The sequence below is a fragment of the Gobio gobio genome (assembly GCF_949357685.1).
Source record: "Gobio gobio genome assembly, chromosome: 16".
In the NCBI taxonomy this organism is placed as follows: domain Eukaryota; kingdom Metazoa; phylum Chordata; class Actinopteri; order Cypriniformes; family Gobionidae; genus Gobio; species Gobio gobio.
In genome coordinates, this window is record NC_137109.1 from 30,080,914 (window position 1) to 30,098,610 (window position 17,697).

The following is a 17,697-nucleotide window of genomic DNA, read 5'->3' on the forward strand; positions in this document are numbered from 1 at the left end:
GGATATCTTGGATGACAAGGGGGTGAGTAAATTATAAGCAAAAGTTTATTTGAAAGTGAACTAATCCTTTAAGGTGCACGAGCGCCAGGCGCGTTCTCTGCCAGATGTTCTAACCATAAATATCTATGGTTCTAATAACGTACTGGTCTAACAGAACAGTCACTGATAGACGCGCGTAATCATTTCTCTGTTCTTGCTCCATTTAATCTGCCTCTAATAGCTCTGCTGCCGCCATGTTTCCAACACCTGGCCCCGCCTTGATGCGATGATTGACAGGGCGGGGCGGAGACTTGATCGGCTCGGATTGCATTTTCATTTCCAAATTGAATTTTGCTACATTCATTGCGGGACATGAAAATGCAATCGCAAGTATCTTAACTGTGAGTGTAAATGCAATTAAGAAAAATTACATTTAAATGATCATTTTGCCACAATTTTAGCTTGAACGTGTTAAACACATCTAATCATTTCTGTAATACATTTTCATTTTAATTTTGCAACTTATAAAGCGTTAAAATATATGTTTAATGATATGTTAAAACTAGTGTAGGAAATAGCAAATGTAAATTATATTAATCAATTTGAATTATCAATTTGCTCCAAATGTTGCACACATGGTATGTAAAATGTATACCGATATGCTTCCATAGATATTTTTACTTCTTTATTTATCTATAATTTTTTACATTTGTATCATTAGATATTCAAGTAAGATGCATATAATCCAGTAATTTCTCTCAAAAAAATTGTTTGTCACCAGCCCGCTAAGAATTCTGAGGTAGGGTAGGCTGTGAAGGAAACAAGCAGCCTTCGAATATGCCCTTTGAAGGATGCAGCCTCTGAATTGGGATGCAGCAATCGACAATGGTTTGTGGATATATTTTTTGCAAGAATTTCATGACGTTACTGTCCTCTGAATTCCCCTTCTGTTCTTCAAAACTCAGAGGGCAACAAAAGAAGTGCCTTTGTATAAAAATGAAACTAAACGAAGCGGCTTATCTTTAGATCAACAAATGGCATGAAAATGCATTTCTAAATCTCAAACAATTCCATTCAAACCTGTAATCCAAAATCCTGAATTGCCACGTAATCCCACACCTACAAAAAAACCCTGTCCCTGAATCAAGCCATTAGTGTAATGAAAGAACCAACAATATAATACAGATAACTAGATCAGTAAGACATGATTGTGAACATGATTATTTCAGAGATTATGATTGACCTGAAAATAATATCCGACATACTGTTCTCTAAGAAATCTACAACACACTAGATACAGATAGGAAAATATTAAATACAAAATTGCTGAATATCCTCACCATTAAAGGCTTCATTATAACTAAATGGAGTGGAGGAACTTGAAGAGGAACGCTAAGAGGTTGAACATTTCCAGTTTAAAGGATGTGCGGCACTGGCCTACATGCACAACACAGAAAGACTGATTGGGTTTTAATCCCCATAAATGCATTGCTGCATAAATCCCATTACAACCATCACTATAGGCCACTGCTGTCATCAGTCATAATATGAAAACTCCAGCACAATAGACCATTTAGGGTCACACTCGCTCTCTTTCTCTCTGCCATTTCTTTCTTATCAATTGTTTCTCCTCTTATAAATTAAACTTTTTTGTGAACTCAGCATTGGCATAACATTAAAACATCCTAATTATTCAAATGACGAATTAACAGTAAAAAACAAAGAAATCAAAGGTTCAGGGTAAAAGGGCTGGTCAAAAAAAAACAAAAAAGTCATGTTTGTATTATATGACGTTTAGCCTAAAATACATATCACAATAAAATAGATAGAATGTAATAATAATTGGACTTGTCATTGTATCCTTGAGAGCACAACTTTGTTTGCAAGGCAGATTATAAAATCCTGTCCTGTGTGCCCTTTACTTCCAGAAGTTGCACAAAGACAGCCAATCAGATAAGACCTTGCCAGATCAGAGCAATATATGCATCAGTGGGTCAGCGAGTGGGCCTACACACTGAGGCTGAGACTGGGAAAAGAGAATAGACCTTCTGATCTGAGCAATGTGACCTATAATTTATCTTCATCTGAGGCAAAGACGATTTCCACAGGAAATAAGAGAGTCCCTTCAGTCACCTCCAGAACTCTCTGGATTACTGCTCCACTCACATCACCACAGGTATTTGAAGACTTTAAGGTCACAGCATTTAATTAAGATGACTCACCTGGCTACTTTGTGCTCTCATATGTTTGAAGGTGACATAACCATGATTTGCTTAAATATTATTTCCAGCATTAATATGCATCCCACTATAACTAACTAAACCATAACGCTCGGTTCAGGCAAATTGCCAAAGCAAGGAAAGGCACTTTGAAAAAATGTATGAATGTTCTCCAAAACAAAACAAAAACAAGATTTGCATTATTCTCTTCTTTCTTTTCAGGCATGTTTTGAGGCCGGCCAATCAGAGAGCACTAATCGTGCTGCTTTCACCAGCACGGCCGTCATTTACGAAGTGGAGGGAACAGCTATAGAGACAGGCCCGCGACATTCCCCAACATTTCAGAGAGCAAGGCGGAGATGCAGAGTGACAGCTCTCTAATGCAGATGGAGTCTTGCTCTAGGGCTGCACGCTGAGATTTCTGTCAGCGCTGAGGAAGCTGTAGACTACAATGTGTAGCACTGTCCTGAATCACACTGTCCTTACACAGCCTTCACAAAACACTTACTATAGAAACATCAGACCCTTCAAAAATGATTAAGATTCTGGCAGAGTATTGTGCAACATAATCTGCTTACTAAATGAAATGCTTAATATAACAACACCGGGTCACTTTGTGATAATAGAGAGAGTCTGTGCTTCAGGGCCGTGCAGAGAGTTCTTCAGAGGCAGGGGCTCAAATGTAAAAAAGGGGCAATATGTAAATATATTATATTAGGGGTGTAACGGTACACAAAACTGACAGTTCGGTACGTACCTCGGTTTTGAAGTCACGGTTCGGTACGGATTCGGTACAGCAGTTTTACAAAATTGCGTTTTATTAATTTTTATTCAACAGTGGTTTAATAAAAAAAAAATTGTGTCTGTCCTTAAATGAATTCAATTATAACTAAAAGTTTCTTAAAGATAATGCTGTAAACTACTGTATATAGGGAGCCCTTACATATTGCTATTAAAGATTAACAACAGAGCCCAAACTATTAGCCTAAATTAATTTGCTATTTATTTTTAGATATAATAATCAACACTCATAAGCTTCACATAAGGCAGTTTTTGCATTAATATCTAAATCTAATTATTATTATTTTTTGATTTATTTGTTGAAATATAATCATTTAGTGGCTGTAATTTTCATGACAGGTTTATTTAAACATACATTAAATAAACAAGACATCACTAACAGGCTAAGTGGTATATAATGAATATATATAGGCTAATATAACGAATATATCTAGTGCATGTATTCAGTGAAAGAGTTAATCTCTCTAGTGAACTCACAGCTGTGGACACTGAATGACTTCTGAGGTAAATGTGATTCTACATGACATTGTTTGTTTACAAGCTGTTTTATTGTCTTTCCGCGGTTGAAACACCGATGGAGCGATTACACAACATATGATACGTTTCAGTAAGTTGTAATGTATCCTCAACATACCTTTAAATATTAATTTCTTTAGAAGAGATGATCGCGTTCACTCGCGCGCCGCGCGCTGCCGCTTGAAGTTGAACAGATACGCGTCTATCAGTCACGTCACATAATAGAGCGTTAAAACGGCATTTATCGTTTGAATTTCGTGATAAAATGGACTGAATACTTAATATGTTCGTGTGGGAACTCGGATTGAAGTGTGTTCCGCGCTTTAAACAAGCCGACTGTTAACTGTTATAGATTACATTCATAACCATTCGGTACACGCGCGCACCGTACCGAAAGCCCGAAACGTTAGTTCGTCTGTCTATGTAGTTTTCAACCGATTTATGAATAAGAACAGAAAATTACCGCTCCACTTCACATGCCCAATGGAATTTGAACTTGCTTTGCCAGATCACGATTGGTTGGTGTATATACATGACAAACGGGCATTGGTGAATTGTGTAATACTTTAAAATATATCATATATAGATTTGTAATTAAATCAACACATTAGCTCTGATTATGGATGAAAAAAAATATTGGTTTACTTTTTTTCCCGTAAGGCCACACACTCTCTGAAAGGACCATATTTGGCTCGAGAGCCGCTTCCGAACAGAGGAAAATCAGCAATCAATCAAAACGCACGCGACCCATAGCAACGCGTTATGGCAACGCCTCAACGGAAATTGTCCGACTTTTGAGCCGTTCATTACTATTGTATACATTGTCATCAATGTCATGTTATAATAATCACATTTATTTAGTTTTATTGACCACGATATTATCATTGATATTTGTTTGAGAGGGGCACTTTTGATTCATTTTGAAAAAGGGCAGGGGCTCGAGCACCCAAAGCCCCCCCCTCTGCACGTGCCTGCTGTGCTTGTATTGTTCCACACTAAATCTAAGCAGTAAAATGTGGAAGCAAACTACCTTAATTGATGGAGAAAGTTTGGGGTTAGTAAGATTAAAAAAAATAAATAATAAAAAGAAAATAAATCAAAAGAGTACCCTAATAAAAGTGACTGTAAAAAAATTACATGTTACACAATATTTCTATTTCAAATAAATTATGTTCTTTTGAACTTTCTAATAACCAAATTAGAAATCAAATTATTTAATCATTTTTGCATTTGAAGTGTCGAAGTATGTTTTCCCTCACTTTGTGGGTGAAATGTGGGTGGCGACATCCAAACGACAAGTTTAAAGTCTGCTCTTTAATGTTAGTGGCAGCATTTAACCTACTGAAACAAGGAACTGTACAAATCAGCTCTTTATACACAAGACCTATTCAGCCATTTAATTTACTTGGGTCCAGATCAAGAGACAGTATGGTTTTTTTCCACCTTCAGTCACACCGTCAGTGAATTTGGATGTGCAGCAGTCGGGGTGCTGCTATGCCAAAAAGTTTGGCACAAGTGTCAGACCGGGGCAGAAAAAAAAAAGCGTCTGCTGCTTTGTGATTAATGAAGCCTCTCTAAATTATGCTCTGGATGCCTATTGATTTGGCATTGCATTTGACCTGGAGATAAATTCATCTGCAAAAAATATGAAAGACTAGCAAGCCCTGCTCAGCCAGTCCAGAGCCTGTGGCATTCATCCTCCAGCTAATTAGCCTGTGCCCTTGAGCATTCAGCACCATTGGCCTAAATTATAGTGCAAGGGTAGACTGGTATTTATCAAGCCCGAAATCAGACACATATGGCTAAAATCATAATAGAGTCAATGCTTCAAGCATATTGCTTACATTGATAGTTTTTGCCTCTTTTATTCGAGAGGAAAAAAATGAGAAAGAGAGAGAGAGAGAGAAGGGGAATGCAATCTGTGGGCATTTCAGGCCACGTGATCACCACAACTCCAATGTGTCAAAAGCTTGTGCACTGTCGCTACACCATGGCACTTTTCCAATAGCCATGCCAATACAACGTAATCAAATCTGTGATAATACTTAAAGTTCTTTCTGTAAATTAACAACTAAGATCTAAATGAACTGCTTTAAGTCAAGATTAACAGTTGATGTGACTGAATCAACCTGACATAATTTGGCAACACCAGCCAAAAGCATTTTTATGGGCAAGTTTAAGTAGAAATACCCCTTAATGCAACAACTGCCCATATCTATTGTTACAGTGTATTTGCTAACCACACAAAGTGTGAATGGCATCACATAGTTTCTATGAAAACAAAAAGGATCTCAATGACACACTGCTCATGCTGATAAAGAGTGCAAAAAATCTTTCACACATTAAATCTCGGTAACTAACAAACAAATAAGGGGTGGAGAGAATCCCAAAGTTAACGGAATCCTGGAAGTTTTAATGATGTAGAGGCAGCCACTGCAATGTGTTTCCTAGCTCAAAACAAATAAGATGAAAGCCGACATGCTGAGTGAATGAGTCACGTACAATGCTTTGACAAATGCTTAAAATTAAGAAAAATTAACTCCTGTCGATTTTCAACAGTCTGCTGTACATTTGCTATAAACACTAATAACAAAATACACAAGGATAAGCTAAAATTAAGTTAACTGTCTGTCAGTTAATTATTCTCTACCAATAAGGGGAATGGATTTCTTTCTCTTTTCGTTTTTTTTTTACCTTATAAAAACAATATTTTCCATTATAAAATATAAAGCTATCACTCAGCTTCTGATCAAAAACTACATTTATATCAATAAGCCTATGGAATAATTAAATACCCTAATTAAACTTCACAAAAGAATCAAAGATCTGTGAGACGGAAAGTCACTCTAATCAATACAAAACGTTTTATCAGGGAAAGATAGATTCGATTGTGTGAAATATGTTCTAAAGTTGCTTGCTATCAAGTTCGGGTTTATCGGACTATTATAACTGTGGGTTTTCATCAGGCGGAACAAAGGACCACAGCATATTCGTGTCGTTAAACTGAAATAAAAACCCCTCGGCAGACAGCATGCACATCAATTAATCGTGCGGAGGTTTCTTTGGCAACCCTGTAGCCCCTTTGTCTCCATGGCAATGGCTGGCCAGTTTACATCCCGCTAAAGCGCGGCTGTTCCAGAGACACGCAGAAGCTCATTTTTACGCAATAGGGTCATTTGCGCAGTAGCTACCCAAACAAACGATTACGCGTCATCACACAGCGCAGATCGTCGCAAATGTGATAAATAGCCTATTTGAATAGATACTCCTACTTACCTTATGTGGAAGAAGGAAGAAAACATAAAAGGGACATTCAACAGAATAAGCATGGTTTTATTCCAGGCTACGTTAAAGCGACAGCCCAATAATTCATCTCTGCAAAAAAGACTGAGAAGGCATGCTGATTTTCAGTCTTTATCAGGTGGCAGTTTCTCCTACTCGGCGGACCTGCTAATCATTCATTACTGTTGTAATATTGTGGATATATTCGCATAAACGTTTGTCCTAGACCAACGTTTCTCGTGTATTTTGGCCAATTTCCAGTATTGCTTTTATGTTTTCCCAATTGAGCAACAATGCAACGAGTGGGAGATGAATGAGCTCACGGTCGCTTTAAACCTGTGATGCACGGTGAGCAATCGAGGCGTTTAAGACTCTTCTTACCCTTTGAAGCATCCTTTTCTTCTTTAGACTTAGCCACTTTTCCGCTCATAGATCCCAGTTTGGATGTATAGATCCCGATTTAGATTAAAATCCGAAATCCTTCAGTCGTGTAGGCTATACCCACTGTCGCTTTAGAAAATCCTTGGCAAATCCAAAACAAAGGTACCAGGTGAGGAGATAAGAGCTCTGTAAGAAAAGCATGGTAAATAAACAAAAAGTAGCTTACATTTTTTAAGTAAAGCATCAGAGAGAAAGTGATGGTTCTCGTACCTTCTATCGACATTTATCAACAGCCGTCAATGCAGTTAAACATACAGACAACAGAAGTCGAGTTTACAAAGCGCGTGGTTAGTAACAAGTCCGCCAATGTCACAACCAAGCGCAACCTTCGCGTAGTGCTCTTTGTTATCAACAAGGTTATCTCACCTTATCTCTTCCACGTTGTCTCCTACATTAATGCACATTGATATAGAAAAACGGCTCCCGCATGAAGCTCGAGGTGATGAAAATAAGACCAACCCTCGCGAATGAAGCAAACCAGAGAACAAAAAGCGCGAGGGAAGGAGAGGGGCTTCCACCGAGTGTCAGTTGACGTCAGCTGTGACACATTGGTCGCAAACGCTGATATAACCTGAGGAATCACCTTTTGATACTGTAACAGAGATATTCACACATGTAGCCTACCAGCCTGTTGCCAGCGCTTGCAGAAACTGGGTTTGATGTAAAACACGTAATTAGTGTGAGCAACAGGATATTACCGAGTCAAACCCGAAATAGCACCTGCACTGCATGTAAAGGAAATAAAACCCACTGATATCCAAAATATTTCGATATTTTCAAGAAAGGTAGGCTACACTTTGCGCGTTAATAACAACCAAACAAACATGCACATTACAATTGGTCATGGAAATTTACCTTAATTGGTTTGAACCATATTCAATATATATGATACACTGTATGTATCATATATACATACAGTGGTGGAAATGGCCGAAATTCACTAGGCGGACTCTAGTTTGGAAAGGTGTTTTTGTTTTTTTTGTCACAAAAACCTTCTAAATAAATTGTCCTCAGGTAAAGAAATCTGTAGAATGTTTTGGATGGTTACTATACATCTCAGTTAGTGCTTTGAAAATTAACAATTAAACATGTAAAGATGAATCTAGTTAGGCAGTTTATATATATATATATATATATATATATATATATATATATATATATATATATATATATATATATATATATATATATATATATATATATATATATATATATAGGTGGCTTTGTACAGTTACAGTAGGCTATAAGCTAGATAATTAAGTCAGATGCAAGCAAGAAAGATGCTGCTCAGACAGTTCTCAAAAATATGGTGTAAAATGAAGCAAGTCTTCCTTGGTCTATTTTCTACATATTTCTCATATATTTTTGCAGATTTCATTAACAAAGTGGACAATGCACAGTGTTATAACAATATTCACAAAGGGAAAGCTCGTGCATTTGTTCTAGGCTACTTTAAGGCACGAATTATGAATATGCTATCTGCATAATATCAAACACATTGTTGAGAATTACAAAAACTGTAAACAACAATACTTGTAAGCCTATGCACCATATTTTGAATGTGAACGGATACGTCAGTGTATACGGCTATTTACCAATAAAATAATTTAAAGCATTGTTTTCATCTGCATGCGGTCGAGAAAACGCATCTTCGGAGTTGCCAATCAAACTAAAAAATGTCGAGGCGAAACTGATTTTGTACGGTCTTAAATGTAGTCCTGACACAGTCTCACAGATAAAAGATACTTTATCTTACCTGTCTAATTGATGAAAAGATGCAAAAGACCGATGAGGTAACTCGACCACGAAGTAAAGTTCTCCACGTAGCCTACTCTGCAGATTTCCACTTTTGACACCAATTGAATCACAGATGTTTCACTTTGAAATGCTGGCTTTCTTCGTCCCTGCTAATTTGGAGAAAACGACACCAGACTGTGTTTATCACCTGACGGATTGTACTACTTCTGCTGCACTGAGTGGAAGGAAACAGAAGGCGATAGTTTCAGGATCCATACTTGCTATTTTTAGCGACAGTTGGACGCATTTCAAAATGTCATTGACCAGACTTTCTTAAAACGCTGTCCAGAGCTTTAAACGGACAGTGCTGGTTTTTCATTTGTTAAATCATAATTAATTAACCAAACAAGGATTCTGGAAGACTATTGCTTAAATATTCTGAACAATTAGGTCCCACCTCCAGTACGAAACTTTCTGACCTCACAGTATCTCACAATGTATGAACACTTTTAGTTATTTAATACATACGCAACAACTCCCAGTTCCTCTCAAATGGGCAAATCAATAAGGGAAAATTTAAAGGTTTTACTTGAGGGGGTTGAATAGACACATCATTTAGCAACTGGATTTCCAGCAGAAGGAAGTTTACCTCCACAAATAATGATGGCATTTTTAGGTTGCAATCTACAAAGTCACCTTGGACAATTCAAGAAGATGGCAGGCATAAAAAGAGGCCATCCAAGATGTGTGGATTAAAGTGGTTTATCTGAGCACAGTGAATCTTCTGGGTTTGCAGTTTGTCAGGCAAGAGTTCACATCCCAACATAAGAGAGCTGAAATGTGTTTAACCTCCCTTTGCCCTTCACTGTTCTTGTGTTGATGCTCAAAACATACACATATTCTGTCAAATCTAGATTTCAAATAAAGAAAACTTTCACCTATAAAATCTATAGATTTGAGTTGACAGCTACTGTTATGCAACATGTTAAAATGGTGATCTATGGTGGACAACAATGTTGACAGTTATGGGTATTATTGGGGCTAAATGCTTGAATTATTGTGGCTAAATGCTTGAATTGTTGCAGTGACAGTTATTTACAAAACATTTTGTGTTGGAAGTCTCTTGTTCTCACATTGTAATTATTTCCTTTCAAGTCTGTCATCGTCCTCTGAAATAACACGCTGCTAGTACCACCAGTATTAATGCTGAACACAATGTGCTTATTCAAATAAAATGGAACATAAAATGCTTAGTTTTTATGTACTACAGTACTACATTTAGTGAATAGTAACACTTCACTTTGAATCTTTATGATTAAATACATTGTTTGGAGAATTTATGTTGAATTGTGGTGTGCAGTATATTGTTTTGCCATTTCCAAGACGAGATCTACTACCAAATATTACAATAGTGAAGTACGTACATTTATATTCATGAGAACTGAGAGATGCATAAGAAATTTCGGTAACACTTTACAATAAGGTTCATTAGTTAACATTAATTAACTACAGTTAACATGAACTAATAATGAACTGCACTTATAAAGCATTTATTTATCTTTGTTAATTTCAACATTTACTAATGCATTATTAAAATCTTGCTAACATTAGTTAATGCACTGTGAACTAACATGAACAAACCATGAACAGCTGGATTTATATTAACTAACATTAACAAAGATTAACTAATGCTGAACAGAGGTGTTGTTCATGGTTAGTTCATGTTAACTAATGCATTAACTAATGTTAACTAATACAACCTTATTGTAAAGTGTTACCGAAATTTCTCATGCTGGGTCTGGTAGCCTTAAACAGAGGTATAGATTACCAAAAGGGAGATCAATATTTTCCATGTCCAATCAGAAGTAAAAGGTCGTGGAGGTCAGTGCTCCTGATCAATGAAGAATGGGGTCACCAGCTGGATGACATTATGAAAACATCTATCTGAAAAATGATCTCACTATTCTGCAAATGGCTTGTCAGTTAATTTAGCCCAATAATAATCACTAAAAATGTCTCAAAACATTGCATTTTTGATTCAGTTAAACATAAGTGGCATTTTGATTCCAAATTATTATATAAATGAGAACATTGTGCATTAAATCAACAGACTACTTGGTTTGTTACATTTAATGTCCTATAAATGATTGGTTAGGGCCATATTGATTAGCAGTCAGCTAATATAGGTCTTTCAATGACCATCCCATACTGATGTCTAGATTCCAGAGAGCAGGGTATATGCAGAAAGGTTAATATATGCAATACAATTTAATAATGGTAAATGAGATATCACACATAAAACTGTAGACTTGCAATACGTTACACAATATTTACTCACATAATTTGTTCAAATAAAAACATGAAATCCAGAACTGGTTATTGAAAACAGTTTGTGTTGTATATATAGTTTTTAGAAAGATGCCTGCCCTATAAGTCTGAGTTCTCTGTATATCCCTACACTGTAAAAAATGATTTGTTGACACAACTTGACTTGGTCAAGTCATCTTGTTGCATTGACTCAGTTAAGTTTAGCCAGCATTAGTAGTTAAGTTAACCCAACTTATATGTATTTGTTGAAATAACTTGCAGTAAATTGGGACAACGTACTGTATCAATTAATAAGCATTTATATTTTTTTGTTAAGTCAACTTAAAAACATATTGGTTGAACTTAGTTTTTCATGTTTTCACAACTATTAACCAAGTTTAATTGACATAAAATAGTATTTTTTCCTCAACATCACAACTTAACTTTTTGAGTTTACTAGACTTCATTGCTTGCTTTGACAAGAAGTTCTAGATATCTACCTGGAACCAGATTTTTTAATGAACACAACTGCAAAATTGAATCTCTCAGCATTTATTTTTTTAAACAGATGCACAGTACCCAAAAACAGACAAAAAGAATTAGCTTGCAAAGATATAAGAACATCACAAGAAATGCTCTTTTTTTATGCACAGACCCATTCTTAGAGAATAGTACAAATAATTATTGTCATGATCAGATATTTTCCTTACAGGAACAAGTGTACATGAAGAATTCACAATAAGCTGTGTTTAACAACTTCAAATAAAACAGTGTCTTCAATTCCCAATCAAATGTCAAACATGACAAGGAAAGAGCAGCAGGACAAGGTAACAAGAAAACAGTCTTTCAAGAATACCAATGTTACACTTAAAACAATGAGATCTAAAATAACAATGGTCTTAAACTTTAAAACCGTGTAACAGTGTAAGTGCTAATAGTAGCAAGAAGGAGAAAATTGTTTCTCATCTCAGCAACTTGCTCTTCAATGAGTGAACTCTTGCGGTGCAACAGTCTGATCCAACTCCAATGAACAGGCGCTGTATCACTTCAAAAGTGAATTTTAATTCCTTTGGGTAGTCAAGGTTTAATGCGTACACCAGGCCCATCAGGTTCAGAAAAGCATTAGGTATGTCACTCAGGTGACGCATCACCACTTCTTCCTCAATCACCAGGGCAACGTCATTGTAGAATTCAGGCAGAGGTTCCATCACATTTTCCACAACCACTAGGAATCACCACACCCTCGGTCACTGGGCTTTGTAGAATGAAAACAAAATTAAGGTACTATTAGTTAAAACCAATTTCACAAACAATTTAAAGTCCCCAGACCCCAGCAAATTAAGAGATCTAATGTAAATTTTTCCCTTGTTTTGTCTTAAAGGGTTAGTTCACCCAAAAATGAAAATTCTGTCATTAATTACTCACCCTCATGTCGTTCGACACCCGTAAGACCTCCGTTCATATTCGGAACACAAATGAAGATATTTTAGTGTAAAGCTGATGGCTGAGAAAGGCTTCAGATAGGCCTCCATTGGCATTCAGTACATTTACACTCCCAAGACCCATAAAAGGCACTTAAAACGTCGTTACAAAGTCCATCTCACCACAGTGGCTCTACAATAATTTTACGAAGCGACGACAATAGTTTTTGTGCGAAAAAAAAAATTCAAAATAACAACCTTATTCAACCTCTTCTTGTCTTCCGTGTGTGCCTCCACGACGCATGCGCGAGAATATGACGTAGCGCCGGCGTTCGGGAATCCATGAAATGCGCACTTTAGCCCCATTTGAGCACTACGCCGAGACCTAAAGCACGATCAATGTAGAATCCAACAGCTTAGACACGCGTGTCTTCCTCTGCTTGTAAACAAATCCCTTCTGGGTCATGTGTCCGAACGCCGGATCTGCGTCATATTCTCGCGCATGCGTCGTGGAGACACACACGGAAGACAAGAACAAGTTGGATAAAGGCGTTATTTTGATTTTTTTTTTTTCGCACAAAAACCATTGTCGTCTCTTCGTAAAATTATTGTAGAGCCACTGTGGTGAGATGGACTTTGTAACAACATTTTAAGTGCCTTTTATGGGTCTTGGGAGTGTAAATGTACTGAATGCCAATGGAGGCCTATCTGAAGCCTTTCTCAGCATCAGCTTTACACTAAAATATCTTCATTTGTGTCTGAAGATGAACGGAGGTCTGACGGGTGTCGAACGACATGAGGGTGAGTAATTAATGACAGAATTTTCATTTTTGGGTGAACTAACCCTTTAAAGGTTTCAGCTTACCTCGCATATCTTCATGAATTTAGAAGGAGTCTCTCGCATGTACCACGGCAGGCCAAGCAATGCTGCAGTCCTCATCCTTTGGTTTGATGTCTGTAAAATATAGGATGGTTAAAGTACCTGCTTTATTGGTTAAATCCTTTGTTTTTCCTTTTCATTTATCCTTTCAACCCCTCCCTCTGTCTTGAAAAATAAAAACATTAATTTCAAATGTGTACAGTTGTATACTTTTGTTGTAAATAAATCACCAGTGATGTGGTACAACAACAGTTGTTTGTTACATTTTTGTTCAGCACCAAAATACGATTTAATAGTGGATGTAACCAGCTCATGTCACTTAAACCAGGAGTGTCAAAGGGTGCTTTCACACTGGTCTCGTTTGCTGCGGTCTGGACTCTGAGCCTGAGCGCGATTGTTCCCGGCGACCCCGGCAGTGTTTGTCTGGTTTCACACTCAACTGGATTCTATCGAACACGGTGTGTTATTACGTCATCACAAACGTGCATGACGCATGATAGAAAACAGAACATGGGTCAATATATAGGTTTTTTTTTTAATTCTGTGCTCTTATGTGCAGCTGAGTGAACAACACAGGTTTACGGTGTGTGAGTGTGTTTGTGTCGTATAATGTGGGCTTTTGCTGCTTGCAAACTAACTCTTTTGAGGAGACAGTGGATTTACAAATTTGTTGTCCTGATTCCACACGCTATGTGCGAACACACTGAAGGCCCACTCTCGCTCGTATCAAAGATAAATGATCAACACTATCATCCCTTACAAGAGTTTTATTTAACTAAACTAGTCCACATTATGATTTTTGCATTGCGGTACCAAAGCCAAGACTACCTGGAAGAAGTGGTCTCTATTCGGTTGCACTCGAACCGTGATGCGGTTCGGGTGAATGTGAAAGCAACACGGACTCGGGTGCGCACTTGTCCAGGAAGTAATGTGACCTGCGCATGCGTTTTAGCTTATTATGAAGTATTTAGTTAAATATAATGCATGTGAGGGGTGATGGTGTTGATGATTTACCTTGGATACGAGCTAGAGTGGACAACAAATTTGGAAATCCACTGTCTCCTCAAAAGAGTTTGTTTGCAAGCAGCGGAATACCACCTTTAGCATCACACACACAGAGTAAACCTGTGTTGTTCACTCAGCTGCACATAATCGCACCGAATTAATAAAGAACACAATATATTGACCCATGTTGTTTTCTATCATGCGCCGTGCATGTTTGCAATGACATAATATGCACACAAACGCACCAGGGTTCGACAGAATCCAGTTGAGTGTGAAACCAGACCAAATATAGATGCATGGGAGTGAACAGTGACTTGCCTGATGGCGGTGTTTAAGCTTGTAGTGGATGATTAAGGCACGCAGGTTGGGCGAGGAAAATCTGCAAATTTTGCAACACCACCTCATCGATTTCTGCTTCCACTATACTGATCCTGCAAATAAAAAAATAAAAAAGTAAAACTCCATCTAAGTACACATATACATGTTACATTCAGAAATATTCACTGAACATAGGGCTGCACAACTATTCAAATATCGAATTGCGATTACTGATACCACGATAACGTAATTGTTATAGGAATAGGAACTACCATAGACGTAAGTGTACGCTGAAATAAAGTCTCTCACGCGTTAGCTGAGAAGGATTTGCATGCAGGTATGATGTTCATTTTATTAATCAGGAGCAGTTTCCGTGATGTATTAACAGTTTTTATTAGTATTGTGTATTTACCATGGTAAGTGTTGTTTCCATAACCCAAAAATACCCATTTATGTTCACTTTGTCTTATTTTGTATATAGTCTGATATTAACTTTGTTATTTTTAAAAAACATTTTTAAAAGACTGAACTAGTTTGGGACTGCTATTAAATAGCTTAACCTTGTAAAGCGTTTATTTATCAGTATTAGTCATATTCTTACAGTTTATGTTTATGTTAAGTAAAGGGGGACAGTAATTTTTTTGAGTCTACAAATTTTTTTTTGTAAACAAATGTATAATAGGCATAAATGTGGGTAAAATGTAAAAATGTGGGTGCCATGGGCAAACGAGTTGAGAACCACTGTGATAAAGCTAGGCTATTTAAAACATCATTTAATCATTTGAAATTAATAAATCACCCATTACAATTTTAAGGGAATAATCGAAAATTATGTTGTCATAATTGTGCAGACCTAAAACATCTTAAACAAATTTTTTTTACAACTTTTTATTTCTATTTCTGGTGATGCATTAAATGTTATACTTATGATGTTGCTGTCAATATAAAATTGAGCAGGCTGTAAATATAGCTTTTATTGTGAAAATGTTTTATATAAATAACGTAACCCTGAAATTGATGATTCTTTAGGGCTTCACAGGTAACACAATTGACATAAAAGTTGAATCTTGTGATAATGAACTAAGTGTACAAATTAATATGTATGATATATATGATTTATGTACAAAAAGTTGACATTATATTAATACAAAATCATGGCAAGTTGCCTATATAGGCCGACAGAAGAAGCACCGTTTGCACATGCTCAAAAACGCATGGTATGTCATTTGAAAAAAATAACAACTGGCCGTTTAACATAAGTAACGTAAATCAAGCATTTATAGTAGTAAGTTAATGGTCAACACTAATTATGGACTAGCGGCGGTGCTTCAGATATTAACGTTAATGGTCATTCTGTGTTTCTAAAAAAAATTTTGATCCGATTAAGAACACGCTAAAAAGTAACTTATGTGTACAATATTTACTATCATTAACATATACTAGTCAAATCTCTTTCTGCTCACGTCTCGATAGCAGCTCGGTGTCTGTCTAACACACTGTACAGCTACCAAAAATGTGCGTGCCTAAATTTTACATGAAAGAAAGAACAAATCAGGGTACTTACTATAAAAATCCATCTGTAGATCTCCTTTCGTCTTCGTCGCCTTTTTTTCTCTCGCATCAGCAACTCGTGTCGTGATCTCGTCTTCTTGTGCAGAAAATGGCGATGGCGCGTCTGGTTCAATTTCAAATGCGTTAGTACGTCATCATGACGTAGAGTTTCTGGCACATGCGCATGAGGCAGGAAATTGAAAATACCTATGGTTTGTTGTTATATGAACACATTATTTTAAGTTTTCCATTTACCTTTAAGTTGAGGTTGTTATAACGCATCCTATTGTGTAGTGAGGCACTGCAAGTTGACAGGACATAATTTTTATTGTCCACCTGACTAAAACTCAGAATCACTTTTTACAGTGTATATTGTTTTCAGTCCCTCTACCATTTTCCCTAAACAGTAGCAAACTCAATCCTAACTGCCAATCGGACATCCCCCAGTATGTCAAATGATCAAGTCAAAATATGATACATTAAAGGGTTAGTTCTTCTGAACAAAAATTAAGTACCTATAGAGTACACTCTAAAAAATGCTGGGTTAAAAACAACCCAAGTTGGGTTGAAAGTGGACTAACCCAGCAATTGGGTTGTTTTAACGCAGCGATTGGGTTGTTTTAACCCAACAATTGGGTTGTTTTAACCCAGTGAATCGGTCATTTTAACCCAGCGGTTGGGTAAAATGTTTGCTTAAAACAACCCAATCGCTGGGTTAAAACAACCCAATTGCTGGGTTAGTCCATTTTCAACCCAACTTGGGTTGTTTTTAACCCAGTATTTTTTAGAGTGTAGTATTGCATTCTTCATATCTCTGAAGAGTCTTTAGTTTTTATCATATCTATAAAAGACAGATACACTATAGGCCTACTGATTTTTTCCAAAAACAGCCAAACTCGTGGAGGAGTGGGCGGAGCTAAAGAGAGCGCACCCACACACATACATAATACATTCTTGGCATTATCCCTCCCTGGATAACTTTCTATTCAATATACATTCGTGTTGTTTACATTATATGCACTTAATCGGCATTAATTTGGCATCGGTGCGATTGCCTACATTTGATGCAGTTTCTCAAGTGTCCATACAAGCAATTCCACCTTTTATGACCTCACACAGGCCCTTACTCAAAAAAAAACTTTCAGAAACTTATTTAAATCCAGAAGGAGTGTATTCAGACTCACATTGTGCGTAATTTCTGGAAATCTGTTTCAGTCTGACTGTGAATTTCGCGTAGTTT

General features: G+C 36.8%; 1 protein-coding gene and 1 long non-coding RNA gene across 4 annotated transcripts in view; both read right to left on the minus strand.

The window, feature by feature from the left end:
* fgf13a (fibroblast growth factor 13a) overlaps positions 1-9,212 on the minus strand; it is a 151,747-nt gene extending 142,535 nt beyond the window's left edge. The window contains exons 1-2 of one of the 3 annotated variants that reach the window (XM_079839168.1): positions 8,995-9,212; positions 7,179-7,364 (exon numbers count right to left, since the gene is read on the minus strand). In XM_079839168.1, the coding sequence (XP_079695294.1) occupies positions 7,179-7,227 (49 nt within the window). In that variant the 5' untranslated portion in view covers positions 7,228-7,364; positions 8,995-9,212. Of the gene's footprint in view, positions 1-7,178; positions 7,365-7,448; positions 7,725-8,994 lie in introns of those variants that run through there. The other 2 variants (XM_079839170.1, XM_079839169.1) reach the window with 2 other exon arrangements.
* A 3,040-nt stretch (positions 9,213-12,252) lies between these two features.
* Positions 12,253-16,573, minus strand: LOC307139476. Its single transcript, XR_013818136.1, has 4 exons — positions 16,471-16,573; positions 14,907-15,019; positions 13,569-13,658; positions 12,253-12,537 (listed from the first exon to the last, which is right to left on the minus strand). It is a non-coding gene; the product is annotated as an uncharacterized lncRNA (long non-coding RNA).
* Between the last annotated feature and the right edge of the window lie 1,124 nt (positions 16,574-17,697).